This window comes from Poecilia latipinna, unplaced genomic scaffold (genome assembly GCF_001443285.1).
Source record: "Poecilia latipinna isolate Pla-1442-1.1 unplaced genomic scaffold, P_latipinna-1.0 Scaffold2838, whole genome shotgun sequence".
Classification (NCBI taxonomy): Eukaryota; Metazoa; Chordata; class Actinopteri; order Cyprinodontiformes; family Poeciliidae; genus Poecilia; species Poecilia latipinna.
Window position 1 is genome coordinate 8,052 of NW_015115454.1, and position 14,449 is coordinate 22,500.

General features: G+C 36.5%; 1 protein-coding gene across 2 annotated transcripts; it reads left to right on the forward strand.

Annotated features, from left to right (window-relative positions):
* Positions 1 to 3,629: 3,629 nt before the first annotated feature.
* hck (HCK proto-oncogene, Src family tyrosine kinase) lies at positions 3,630 to 13,642 on the forward strand. 2 transcript variants are annotated; one of them, XM_015021720.1, is made up of 12 exons: positions 3,630 to 3,785; positions 6,504 to 6,537; positions 8,087 to 8,180; positions 9,021 to 9,116; positions 9,210 to 9,313; positions 9,486 to 9,635; positions 10,097 to 10,249; positions 10,363 to 10,545; positions 11,171 to 11,247; positions 12,068 to 12,221; positions 12,770 to 12,901; positions 13,020 to 13,642. In XM_015021720.1, the coding sequence occupies exons 1-12, from the start codon at positions 3,705 to 3,707 to the stop codon at positions 13,220 to 13,222; spliced, it is 1,461 nt and encodes a 486-aa protein (XP_014877206.1). In that variant the 5' UTR covers positions 3,630 to 3,704; the 3' UTR covers positions 13,223 to 13,642. The 2 variants fall into 2 exon arrangements, with proteins under 2 accessions (XP_014877206.1, XP_014877205.1); XM_015021719.1 differs by having other exon boundaries at positions 3,632 to 3,827.
* Positions 13,643 to 14,449: the final 807 nt, after the last annotated feature.

Sequence of the window (14,449 nt, forward strand, 5' to 3'; positions counted from 1 at the left end):
GTTTGTTACTGATATAAGAACAGATTTTTGCACTTACAAGTGAAGAACTGTCTCATAATAAGTGAAAACAATCCCAAAATAATTAAAACAAGCCTCTATATCTTGCTGAAAAGTTGCTTATAAGTTCGTTTAGTCTTATTTCAAGTGTGCAAAGATATTTGCACACTTAGACAAAGAAATAGTTGGTAAAATTTTATCTTTTTGCAGTGCGGCATTAAACTCAGCACAACAGTAGACGTGTTGTTGTAAGCAATCATATTAAAGCTGACTTCTCTCACCCGGCGCTGTAATCTGTGTGTGCGAGCGAACGGGGGATTGGACCCGCTGAATGACACACTTGTGTCCTCTCCATCTGCCCATCAGACTCCCCCTTTGTTCTGGTTCCTGCTAAACCTCGTTTTGTTCATCAGCATATCCTGTTCAACTTAGTTTTATTGATCTGCATTCACATTTGCTTACATAAATACACAAATACATATGCAAAGCAGCAGATTCCCTGAATGCTAAAGGTCAGTGGGGTTATGCAGAAGCAAGCGTGCCAGTATTGGATATTGCCTTGCAAAAAAAAAAAAAAAAATTGTTCAGTGCTGAAAATAAGTCACTTAAATTACTTAAACTTGAGTGGTTTTCAAAAATCTCCTGAAATTGCTCAAAATAATCAGAAGGAACTAATGAAAATATTCTACCGGCCCTTTTGCAACATGTTGTTCAGATTGTGAAACTGACACCTGCTAAAGTGTTCAATAAACACCGTTTTTAAAAGTAGACACTACTGCCGGGTTATTAAACCATATTCTGAGGTCAAAGTCTAAAGATATTATAGGATTTTCTTTCCTTTGGTTAAAGGATTTGCTGGAATTCTCACCAGCAAAAATTAATGTTTATCCTTGAGTGGTTCTGCAAAAAGAATCAGCAGTCCTATCGATCAGAGGATATTTGAAGGTGGTTGATTTAGGTACAGTGAAATGCCCCAGTTTACTCGCACATCAATCACTGCAGCAGTACTGTCCGTTCCATGAGGATTCTTTAACTGCACAGGAAAACATGGCGAGTCGTCTTTAGTGTCTGAGGCAAAACTTAGCTCTAAAAATTCACACATTATTTCTCCTGTACGTCTCTCATGTCACACTTGATAAGCTGCGTGAGTAAGCACATAACGCTGCCAAAATAACTGACAAAATCACACACATAAAACTCAAATGTTTAAAAAGTTTAGAGTCTAAGCAACGTCTAATCTGCACGTTCCTTTATTGTTACAACTTCATTTAGCCTTGCAGTGCTGATTTCAACAATACACAACAGATCCAACAGTATTTTTTCTTTGGAATGATTTCCAATTTTCACATTTGTAGTTGCGCTTTTCGTTGGCCACCACAAGTGAGTTTCAGTGGGGGTGGGGTTAGTCCTTATGTGACTCGACTTTCAGTCGTTTTGTTAAAAGTGAGTTGTGGCGAGTGCATCTTATTAGTTCTGTGTTGTGCTTTCTGAACTGAAGTCATTATTCGGGCTTAAAGTGGGACACTGTGTATTTTCCAAGCACATAATTCCATTTTATAGTACAGTTATGTAACTCTGTTTCAGTTATGAAAATGCTACATATATCTAAAACCACTTAGAAGGAATTTGACTTTACATCATAACCTTGTCTGACGCAGTGAAATTGGCCTCTGTCTCTTTAAGAACCTCCTATCCTTTCCGACACTCAGTCATCATCACAATACTTCTCCACGATGCCACTTACAACCGTTCTTAGAAGCTCAGTAGAGAAGTGCAGTTCCACCAGGTGTTTTCTAATTGCTGCTGCCGCTAGTCTGGAGGAGCTGGGTGGGTTGAGGGGAGCTGTGTAAATAGACAACGCATACACGAGCAGGCGTACAATCGCCCATGGTTGCCACAGGAGATTCAAGGATTTCTTAAGGCTGTTGAAATTTGAATAGAATTTGCTTTAAAGACCCATGCGTTCTATGTTGTCCTAAAAAAGCAATGATTTGTGTTACTTCAGTATGTCATGGGATGTTGTGTGTTTTCTAAGTACATAGTTCCATTTTATGTGTTACATGAGCTGGATTTGTTTTGAATATATTTAAAATGCCTTAAAGTTTACCCAAGCACATACTGTACATTCTTTTCAGTGTAGCTGGTTTTTAGTGTATAATGGAGTCATCTTTCTCCAGTAAATTATCGTTGTAGTAACTTATTGTCAAGGCCTGTAAATCTGCACACAGGGGTTTAACTACAATATCTCAAAAATCATAATGGTAAACACCAGCTCACTCTTGCCTTGTCAGACAGCCTTCTCTGTTCTGTATTATTAGAATATGATGCTGTGATGTTCAAAAGCCTTCTTATAGCTGGAATACGGATTTAACACCAACTATCAGTTAAAGAGTGTTCATCTTGCATCATGGAAACCTGTTTCGTAACAAACAGAACAAAAAGCAGGTTGGTGACAGAGCAGAGTGTGGTTAAAAAGTGTGGTCTGTAAACAGATCCAAGAGTCACGTTGCGCTTTACATTTTAAAAAAGTTAAACCATCGACAGTCCTTTGTCATCTGTTAATGTGAAATTTTCCATTGTGTCACTTTGCTTCAACGATCTTAAAATTCCAGAGAAGGTTTTTATTTGCAATCTTAAACTCCAGATGTCTCTAGTTCCTACTTAATGTCTCAAACAATTCCAACTCCATGCAGATTTTGGAATGGCCTACATCAAGACTTAAATATATATCTTTAAATAAAGTGTTGTCAATGTACAAGCCAAGGTGGGAGGTCCCCCTCCCCCCTCAAACTACTTCAAATTTAAATTAGAAAGATTGTTGTACTGATAAAATATTAGAAGTTTTATTTTTCATAAAGTTATTTCAAAATATCTTTTTCTTTCTTACTAACATGTAAACCAAATTATTTACATACAGTATGTCATTATGTATTGCGTACTTCCATTAATTTCTAAGAACTGATAGTATCTTTCAGGACCTCAGCATTTTTCTCTGACCTTTTTTTTATTAACATGAGTAATCAGAGGACCCATTAATTTTGCGCTTTTACTGATATCAGGAATAAAAAACAAAAACACTTTGTCTTATAGAATTCTGACTTTTAAAAAAATCACTGTAAAGAGGAATTATGGACTTTTACTTTCAGCACCTGTTAACCTGCAGGGTCAGGTTATCAGCCTGCTTTGCTGAATATTGCCTCCATAAATTTATCTTGTGACTTCCTTCTTTGTCCAATATCCGCAACATGGCCAATTATTATTTTATTTTATTATTATTAGTCTTTTCATGTAAAATCGATGCTCTCACTGACTGCAAGCATCAGTCAAATCACTGCATTTTACATGCAATCTAAAAGAGTCTAGATTCATATTAACTCCAGAGTTTTCATTTCTGGGATTCTGGAGTTATTGATTAAAATAATTGTTGACATATTAACTGCAAATGTTGGAATCAGAGCAACAGGAATTAGTCCTTAACCTGACAAAGGTACTAGTGAGAATGTCATTGTGTTCCTTGATGCACAAAAATGTTCAAACTGGCCATCAGCCATTTCAATAACAGTAAGATAAAAAGAATCTTTTGTTTTTATACTTGAACATTTGGCTGTTATTCAGTTGTGACCTTCCTGTTCTTTTGAATGCCACATTGAACCGCAGTGAAGTTTCTGCTCAGCTCTAACGCATTCTGTCGTCCTGCAGACAGCATCATGGGCTGTGTGGGCTCAAAGGAGCAGCAGAAGTACCCCAGCAAAGACACGGATAACAGCGACCAGCAGAACAGAGCTCAGGTACACTATGTCAGAGACCCCACCTCTGGAAGCAAAGCTGCCGTAAGTTGGACCTGAAAAAAACATACTGACTTAGACATTCAACAGCTACAAACTCACTGAAAGGTCGCTGAACGATTTCCATTCATTACGGTTCTAATCCTCACTAGAGAGTGTCAGCTCTTACAAATATGTCAGACTCTGAACCCACAGCTGAGCTAACGCATTTCCTCATAATATAAAATGAAAGTTTTATGGAAAAATATGAATCGGGTGGCCTGGGGGCAATTAGTTGAACTGGTTTAAAATATTTTTTTAGGGGAAGGTTTTTATCAACAATTTTTTTTCCTTTTTTTTGTCAATAATCAATAATATTGCATGCTTAGTTTATTGTAGGTAACCAAAACTCCACATCAATTAACATTTGCATCTTTTTTTTTTAACCTCCGGTATAAGGGAACTTGTTTTTTACTGTGGTGAATGTAGATTTAGATTTTTTTTTAGAGTAAAGCCAAGCAAAAAGTATCCCACAAAATTAAACGTGCAACATGAAATTACAGAAGTGTGCAAATGTTTTCTCATTTTAATTGTACGGTGTATGTTATGAGTCATCCAAACATGGCAATCCTATGCTTGAATAGGTCATATTTAGCATTTTGTGCAATGATTTGTTGTTGGGTTTTTTCGTGATTAAATAAAAAAAAATATACATTCATTGTGATTTTGTTTTCTAGCAGATGCAAAATAAGGTATAAATTGTTAATTTAAATGCAGCATGTACCGTTCAACAGCTATAAAAGGTATGATGTAAATTTGTGACATTAGGCACAACTGAACAAATTGTGATTACAGAAATATTTCAGCTTAAGCATGTGCATTGTTTTAATGATTCTAATGCCAAGCAATTATTTCTTTGCTGTCTATTCTGTCAGCACAGACTCCCTCAAATAGAATAAATCTTAGTGAAGCAACCAAAGTCTAAGAAATAGTATTAGCTATTTACCAAGACCATTAGAATAAAAATTATAATGGTTTTCATTAAAATTATAAATTCAGACAGATTTCTATTACAATAAAAATCTGTCTGCTTGGAAGGAAAATAGAGACATTTTGGCATAAGTAGCAAATGTTTTGTACAGTAGCACAAATACTCTGTTCTAAAGGACAGTTTTAAGTGCACATCCATATTTTAGAAGTAAAAAGAAAACAACTGCAGAAGCTTAATGGGCTTCTAAAAAAATGAGGAAGAGTAATGGCAAAAAGGCAGAAATAGGCAAGCTTAGTTCAGAGAAGATAAGAACTCAGTTCCACAATTTTCAGCAAAGAATCAATGGGAAGTAGCTTCCCTTTGTTGCCATTTACAGAAAAGACACTGTGTGGACTCAGACTCAACATGTCCGCGTGACCTGCTGTGAGTTTGCATGCCGATTAGACTTTGATCTGTGGTAGCATTAAAGTTGCAGTGTGTGGTTCCTCTGGCTACTGCTTCCTGTGTGTTGACTGTAAGATCTCTTTCGCCCTCACAGAAGAAAGAGGAAGTGAGAGAAGCAGAACCAGAGCGTTCAGCTAGGACATGCGTAGCGAGAAGTGTTAAGCCATACTTTTTCATGCTGCGATAACTCTTAACGTCAACACATTTGGTGATTGGGTCTAAAATTCCCCCATGGGTTTTAAACAGATCACCTGGCTCTACTTTAAAATCTATGTGGCATAAAAAGCAACATCTAACCTGGAAAACAACAATGTAGCTGCATTTGATGCAGAATTAGTTGATATGCTGACCTTGCAAATGTTATTTTTGTGTTTGCACAGTTTTGTTGTAATTAAATGAGGTTTTAAACTTGAAGCCTCTCATTAAACAGCTACTTTTAGAAAAACCTTTTTGTTACACATAAATGTTTCAGATCATCTGATTAATTTTTAATAGCTGAGAAAGAGAACCTGACTAAAACCAACACCCAGTTTACTTTTCGGTTAAGTTAATTTTGTCCCAATTCATAACAAATTCATCTCAAAGCCTTAAAGTTAATAATTCAATTCAGTCAAATTATTTGGTTTATGTGAACAAACAGCACCACGACCCTCAGCTGCCACTGTTAAGGTCAGTGTAAATGACAATAAGAAAGAATCTGGGCAAAAATAGCATCCGTGAAGGATTTTACAAGTCAAAAACCTTAGCTGACCAAAAATAACACAATGGCCTGCCTCAATTTTGCAAAAAAAAAAAAGGTATCTCCAGAAGTTCACATCTGAATGGCATAAAAGAAAAGAAAAAACTGTTTCATAATGGCCTAGTTAATGTCTGCATGAGATGCTGTGGTATGACTTTTTAAACATGTCATTCATTCTAAAAAAAAAAAAAAAGTCCTCCGTTTTGACTAATTTAAAATACTTCTCCAAAGAAGAGTGGTCCAAAGTTCCACCACAACAGTTTTACCACTAATCACAAACACTTAAAGGCAGTTGGTGGTGTTGAGTGTGGCACAACCAGTTATTACGCTTGTCCTGTACCTTTTTCAAATCATCTACTAGAAATGTGACTCCTAACATTAGTCTTGTTGATTATGCATTGTTGTTAGTAACCACACTAATTCTGATGATCAAAACATATTTTGCATTTTTAAAAAAAGTATTTTACTTTCATTTGAATGCACGGAAATTAAAATGAGTGCAGCATTCATGTGTGACTGTCTCTCTCTCTCTCTCTCTCTCTCTCTTTCTCTCTCTCTCTCTCCACAGGCCAAACTGCCTTCTAATGCAACCTCTTCAGATGGTGAGTTTACTTACTGCATATTGCTGGCATTGCATGAGTATCTTGAGCTACCTCTGCTTAATCTCAAAGTAGAGAAAAAGATCATTTAGGAACTAAGGTAATGTTAGATTCAAAATGGCCGTCAACATAAGTCTTTTTTTTTAGACTGATATGGGTGAGTACTTTTTGAAAGCAGAAAAACCTTGTCTCTGAGCTCGAAAGAGGAAGAAGTGTCAGTGTGTTGGTGCTGAGCGATAACCCCTCTCACTGCCTCACCACGCAGACCTAAACACAGAAAAAGACCAGCCCGCTGCTGCTATTATTATCAGGCGTACAAGGAAGTTAGTCATAGAGCAAAATTAAGGGGAAGCCTATTGTAGAGTCAAAGCTGAGGTGTGCTTGCAATTATTATACATTGGTAATTATATGACAGCAATGCACTTGACAGCATTTTTATTTTTATCCAACTTATTGAACTACACAACAACAGAGAACTGAAAGTGTCAAAATTAAATGTCTATTTTTAAAACACAACAACATGCTTCATGGTTTCCTGATTTCTATCGCAGCTGCTCTTACAGAAAATTTGCAGTGTTAACAGAGCTAGCTGTTAGCATGCACATTTTTTGTAGATTTAGTTCTCCATTGTACCCCAGAAAGACTAACTAGTCTAACTAATATGTGGAAGGTAATTTGAGACCTCATCTTCCTCCAGTCCTATTGCTTTCAGATAGAAAAAAATATATAGTCTTTATAAAAAACCTTGTCTTTGTGATCATGCTAACTGTACCAATATTATGAATTCAGGATAGAAGTCCTGATAATTTTGTCTAACAGTTGCATTCAGTCAGTGATTCGTTTCAGGAATAATGATAGAAGAGGCAGAAATTAATACAGAAATATAAAAAAGAAATATCACAACTATCATGGTGTCATCATTCCATGAATTAATTTATTGGTGTATTTTCTCCTGTCTCCTCCCTGCATTTTGCAAACCCTAACTCTGACACCTTGTGATCTTTTAATTATTTATATTTTTACGTAAAATGTACAGTTGTTAGTACAGAGCAGTGGAGGCCGTATTAAATGGCTAATTAATTTTCTGTCATTATTTGCATTATTGCAAGTTAAGCTAGCCGCTAAGTCTGACAAGGCTACTGGCTAACATGTTCTTTGACGATTAGTTGTCATTCTTAATTGATCAACATGCTATTCTATTCGTTGTAATGCAACTGGAGGATTAAATATGTTAGCAATGTCTGGCAAAAGAGTGACAGCTGCAACTAATTTGATTTGCTTTGCTATGTCTACTCCCTGTTGCACTGATCACAGCGCATCATCTCATTGGAGGCTCAATGAGATGATTTCTTTGGCCTTAGATAAAAATCATTGGATTTAGGGAAACAAGAAGAATGTGGTTAAATAATCTAAGCTTAGGATGACCACTGAAAGTCCTGCAAGTGTGATCTTTTCACATGTGCTGGAGTTACAAGTTCTCCAAGCAAAGTAAATATCTATGTAAATGTCTGGAAAGTGGACATAACATCCTTGTTGTGTTTTATTGCCATAGGTGAGAGTGTCGCCATTGCACTGTTCGACTATGAGGCGATTCATGAAGGAGACCTTGGCTTCAAGAAGGGAGATAAACTCAGAATTTTGGAGGAGTAAGTAGCTTTGGGACTTATTCATAATGTCATGATCCTAAGAACAATAAAGCTGAACTTGTAACCAGAATCCAGATATAAATAACTAGGTCTGGAGTGGACAGATATCACCAAGTCAGGACATGCTGATGGAAGACTAAATGCTGAAATTGGACCAAAACTTTCTTTAGCAAAGCATTAGTTTAAGGATAAGTAGTACAGGTGGGCAATATGGACTTAGAATGTCACTGCAATATTTTGTGGTACTATTGTGATGACAATAAAAATGACAATAAAAAAAACTACTTATTAATGTGAATTAAACTGCACACAGTAACTACATTTAATGAAAATTTCCAATTTACATAGACAAAGTTTCTCTTTGAACAAACATTGGAGAACATTGTAAAAAAAAAAAAGACATTTCTGAAAATACTGTCCATTTTTTTATATTAATTGAAATTTATTGGGAGAACATCCATTAAAATTTTTTGAAAGAAATTTTTCACAATAAATCATAAACAATATGATAAATGCCCACCCTAACGAACACAGGCTATAGTAGCTTTTTTGTTTAACTTTCCACTAACAGATTTGTTTGTTGTTCAGTTGTTCAGGATTAATCATATGTGGGGAAAAAGTTTTTTAAATAAGTATTTTTTTTTACATCACACGAACCTATTCAATTAATAGTGCAGTGTCAAGTTTTGACAACCATCTGCACTACAACCTTTGAAGCATCCTAAAGAGCCTTGTGCTGTGTCCGAGTAAAGTTACCCTCCTAGGTATCAGAAATTGTTTTATTTTTTGGGTAACAATTTTGTTTGTTGTGCCTCTCTTGCTGTCCCTTTCACATTTTAGGTCAGGCGAGTGGTGGAGAGCTATGTCCATCAGCACAGGAAAGGAAGGCTACATTCCCAGCAATTATGTAGCCAAAGATACTCTGGAGACAGAGGAGTAAGTGTGCATGCTCAAGCTTTAAACACAAACATGGATTATTGCGTGGCCTTTGTCTAGATTTAATCACTGAGCCTTTTTCCTGTTGTTCAGTTGGTTCTTTAAGGGTGTTAGCAGAAAGGACGCCGAGCGGCAGCTCCTGGCCCCGGGGAATCGAGTCGGATCCTTCATGATCCGAGACAGTGAGACTACAAAGGGTAAGACGAACTGCAAATGTAAATCCATAAAGGGTGTACACACTGACACCCTTTAAAAGATTTGGTGAAAGATTGGTAAAAGACTTCAAATGGATTTACTGATCAGAAGGGGTCTGTGTGCTTAAGAGATTCCACAGTTGAATTTAAATATTTTAATTTGTTTTTACAACAGGTAGCTACTCTCTGTCCGTCAGGGATCTCGACCCCCAGGCCGGTGACACAGTTAAACATTATAAAATTCGAACTCTGGACAACGGAGGATTTTACATCTCACCACGCATCACCTTCAGCACACTGCAAGAGCTGGTCGGCCATTACAAGAGTGAGTTCGACCGCCGGAGCAGATTTTCTCCAGTTTCTCACAGTTCTGATGTAGCATATTGTATATTGCTAGATGTCAAACAGTCAAACCTGTTCTTATTTAGTTGTGAGCAACCTTTTTAGTTCCCCCCCATCATGGTGGCATGTGTGTCTCCCTCTGCTGGCCAAATCTTATAACTGGTCCTCAATTAAAGTCAATCACCCTCCACACCTTTTTCACATATTATCTGTCTTATATTACTGTCACCACATGGTGGCCATATGGTGACAGTAATATAAGACAGTTTTAACAAATATGTAAAAAACATTAATTTATATTTTTTTATTATTTCAAAGTTATACACTGCAGCTTTAAAGGAGTAATTGGATAAGTTCCAATTACCTACAGCATCAACACTTTTCCTCATCATAAAAAGCTGGATAACTCCTGAAACTGCTAAATTTAATATTTGTCGTTTTCAGAACAGGGAGATGGCCTCTGCCAAACTCTGACCAACGCATGTTTGAGCCCCAAACCTGAAAAGCCTTGGGAAAAGGATGCCTGGGAAATCCCAAGATCTTCACTGAAGTTAGAAAAGAGACTTGGTGCAGGACAGTTTGGAGAAGTTTGGATGGGTGAGTCAGATCTGTGCCACTGTAAAACACAATCAGTAACATTTTTTTCTTTTTTTACCAAACTTGTAATCAATTTCTTTGGTTCTATTTGTTTTTTTTTTTCTTCATTGAAGCTACTTACAATAAGCACACCAAGGTAGCTGTGAAGACCATGAAGCCAGGCAGTATGTCAGTGGAAGCTTTCTTGATGGAAGCCAACCTGATGAAGAGTCTACAGCACGACAAACTGGTTCGACTCAACGCTGTGGTCACCAAAGAAGAGCCCATCTATATCATTACTGAGTACATGGAAAAAGGTGCAACTTTATGTTCACTTGATGCTTGAAAACGTTTTACACAACAATATCTTATTCATCTAAAAACCGTTGCAGAACTCGCAGAACTCTTCTTCAGTCAGCATTAATTGGTCCCAGAGGATAAAGCCAAATGGTTGTCAGTCAATTGGACTTCTACAATTTTCAAACGGCAGAAAAAAAAAAAAAAAAAAAAAACAAGTGTCACAGCGATTTACATGGAGGCTGTTTATTGAATCTTTAAATCGTTGTCATGTTTGAATTGGCTACTTTGTTGAAAACATAGTGTCAGTGCTTCCTCTGGCTGGTAGAGAAAACAACCAGCTTTGAATCTTCCTCTCTCAGTAACAGTATCAACATGACCGGAGTAGACACTAGAAGTAGAAAACGGCTAAAATTCATTAAAAAAGTGTTCCAAGCTCTGATGCAGAAGAAAATCTAAACTGTCGTACAGGAATGGCTTTAAGAGTTTATTACACTTGAACGAGAAGATTTAAACACAAATTGCTTATCTAAAATACTGTCTGAATTTCATGTCTTTAAAAATGTTATTATATATATATTTTTTATATTCAGTCGTTGTGCATTTAATGATAATTTTAATGTGTATGAATATGCCTCCTTACAGGCAGTTTGTTGGACTTCTTAAAGAGTGACGAAGGCAACCGTGTCCAGCTTCCCAAACTTATTGACTTCTCTGCCCAGGTGGGAATTGTTTGATGTTATTTAGTGCAAAAATCAGATACAGTTCTAATTAAAACAACAGCTGTTAAAGTGCCTTTTGTATAATGCTAGTCGCATTTGGCACTTGTGGTAAAGACGTGTAAAAGGCCTTAAAATAAACCCATCTTTCATTGGCACAATTACTAACTAGTAGCACACATGCTGATTATATAGCATGTGAGAGCTCGGATGCTAGTAAGGTGAAAGTTATTAAGTGTTAAAAGAAAGACATCTTTCACTAGTCCAGTGTTCTGACTATTAGTGCTACCTCATCAGATTTTCCTACCGTAGCACGGATAGATAGCTATGACTGTCTAAAACTACCGTCATGTTCACAAAGTAAAAACTATCGCAGGTTGTGTTAATGTTCAATATTATCATCGGATAACATTATTTAAGTGACTGGACTGATGTGGAAGCTTAGGAGTTATGCTTAACTTAGCATTGGAACAATTTATATTCATGACGAAACCACAAAAATATCACTTCTTTCATCAGAATGTCCTATCTGTTTAAAATGAAAAGCTATCGCAGATGTTTGCACTTATCCTTTTATTAGAATATCCTACCTTTTTTAAAAAATATATATATTTTAAATACAGATATGTTTGTAAGAAAGAAACAGAATCAGACAGGGGAAACAAGTTTTTATTGAAATTCAATTAAACACATCTACAAATACAGATCACTGCAAAAAAAAAAAATGCGCTTTCATCTGTAACCTTGGGGAGGAAGAACTAAGAAAAGCTTTTACATGTCAGTTCTGTTAAATAATCTATTACTTTGCATTGCTTGTTTCTAGATTGCAGAAGGCATGGCATACATTGAACAGAAGAACTACATCCACAGAGACTTGAGAGCTGCCAACATCCTGGTCAATAAGTCCTTAGTGTGCAAAATTGCTGACTTTGGCCTTGCTCGTATCATTGAGGACAATGAATACACAGCCAGAGAAGGTAAATCTCATCCCTCTACATGTCGCTGAAGAATTCATCTCATTGCTCCTTGTCATGTTAATGACATCACTGCAAAAAACACAAAATCTTAGCAAGTACTTTTGGCTTATTGTCCACTGCACATATCTTAGTAAACTTAAAATAAGACTGCAAAATATACGAGCTTGTTTTAGGTCAATAATTCCTTAACTTCTATGAAAAAGTACAAGTTCCACTGGCAGATTTTTACCAGTGAAATAATCTGCCTAATATCAATATTAAGGAATTCTTGATCTAAAACAGGCTCCTATGTCTTGCTGAAAAGTTCCTTGTTAGAAGTTAAAAGTTTCTCTTATTTCAAGTGCACTAAGATATTTGCACTAAAAACTTGACCAAAAACACTTGGTGAGATTTTATGTTTTTGCAGTGCCACTGTATGCTGAAGGGCTTACTTAAACAGTAATATTTTTGACAAGGACGTTTTTTAACATTTTTTTATAGGACTTAGAATGTCTGACTGTTCAAACTAGTTCTACAGACTTACTGTTTTATTGTTCTTTCTTAACCAGGAGCTAAGTTCCCAATCAAATGGACGGCCCCTGAAGCCATCAACTATGGCTCCTTCACAATAAAATCAGACGTCTGGTCCTTTGGAATTTTGTTGACTGAGATTATCAGTTACGGACGCACCCCCTACCCAGGTGACAACGCCGGTTATTGTCCTTTCAAAATGAGCATAAGTCCTGTAATGGTATTCAGGAAAATCTTTCGGAACATTGCTGGAGTGATAAAGGTTGTAAGTAATTTCTTATTTTCCAGGAATGACCAATCCAGAGGTAATCCGTTCTCTGGAGAAAGGCTACCGAATGCAGCGCCTTGACAGCTGTCCCACTGAACTTTATGAGATCATGCTGGAGTGCTGGAAGAACAAGCCAGAGGACCGTCCCACCTTCGACTACCTGCAGAGTGTCCTGGAAGATTTCTACACAGCCACAGAGAGCCAGTACCAGCAGCAGCCATGAGATATGATTCATTAATATGTGCTGAAGGTTCAGTTTGTGTCTGCAGTAGTGCAGTTCAGGCCACAAACCCTGTCAGTTTAGCTCTCTTGTCTCTTATTTACACACACGACACAGCAATAATAGTAGGGACTGTACAGAAATTATTAGCAGATAATTACTTTTACTTTTGAAAGATAGGTCTTTACATGTTTGCTATTTAATAAAGAAAAGCTCCCTGTTTTAAAAGAGAAGGAACTACAGGGTTGGAAAGGTTTAGCTAACACACCAGTTTCTAAAAGTGAATCTCCATTTGTGTCCACTGTGGACAGCCCACAAAGACTCACTGTCTAAAAGAATTTGATGCTTACTTTATGTAAATTGAGAGTCACAATAATTCCATAGTACTAAAACTCCAACTCAATAGGTGGTAAAAAGACATTAAAAAAAAAAGATTGGAAGTACATCCTATGTCAGAAACAGAAACACAACTCAGACATTTGTTGTTGTTTTTTTTTCTCACAATATAATCTATTTTTTCTTACATGTGCTGTTTATTGAATAAATATTTTATTCATCAAAGCCACACAAACTGCATCAAGTTTTGTTGATAGATTAGTACGTTAGCTCCACCTTGTGGTGTGGAGTTTAATAGAGCCTCAAAGGTTCGGCACATACAGAGAAAGTTACGCAGCAGTCTTAAAAACAAGAGCGTAGCACATTGAATGTTAATATTCCCAGAGCCACATCAGCTTACTTGAATATTTGTTGTCTGAAAATTCACCATAAACCCTCCAGATGCACCACAATGATTATGGGTAAAGTGTTTATTGGAGGTCAGTTTTGACCTCCAACATGAAGAGTAACATTTCAAAGCACATTTTTATCTAATTTATTTACATAGATACATTAAATACACACTGTGCTGTACGTTTTCAGCTCGGCAAATTCAGAACAAAAGACATTTCATTCATGCCATTGTTTTGATGTAATTATTGCTAATGGCAACTTGTTCTGTATTGGTAGGATTTCATATTCCTGCTGTAATTTTTATACAGTCCCCAACTTTTTAAAACATGACCAACTTCATCAAGCTCAGCACACAAAATATCTGCAGATTTTTCATCAGCAGATATTTTCAGTGATAACTCAGGATTAGAGAAAAGGAATTTAAAATGTGAAAAAAAACATAGGCCTGATTATGGTAGCAATTTTCTCTCTGCACATGTTTTCACATGATTTGTGGCTTAT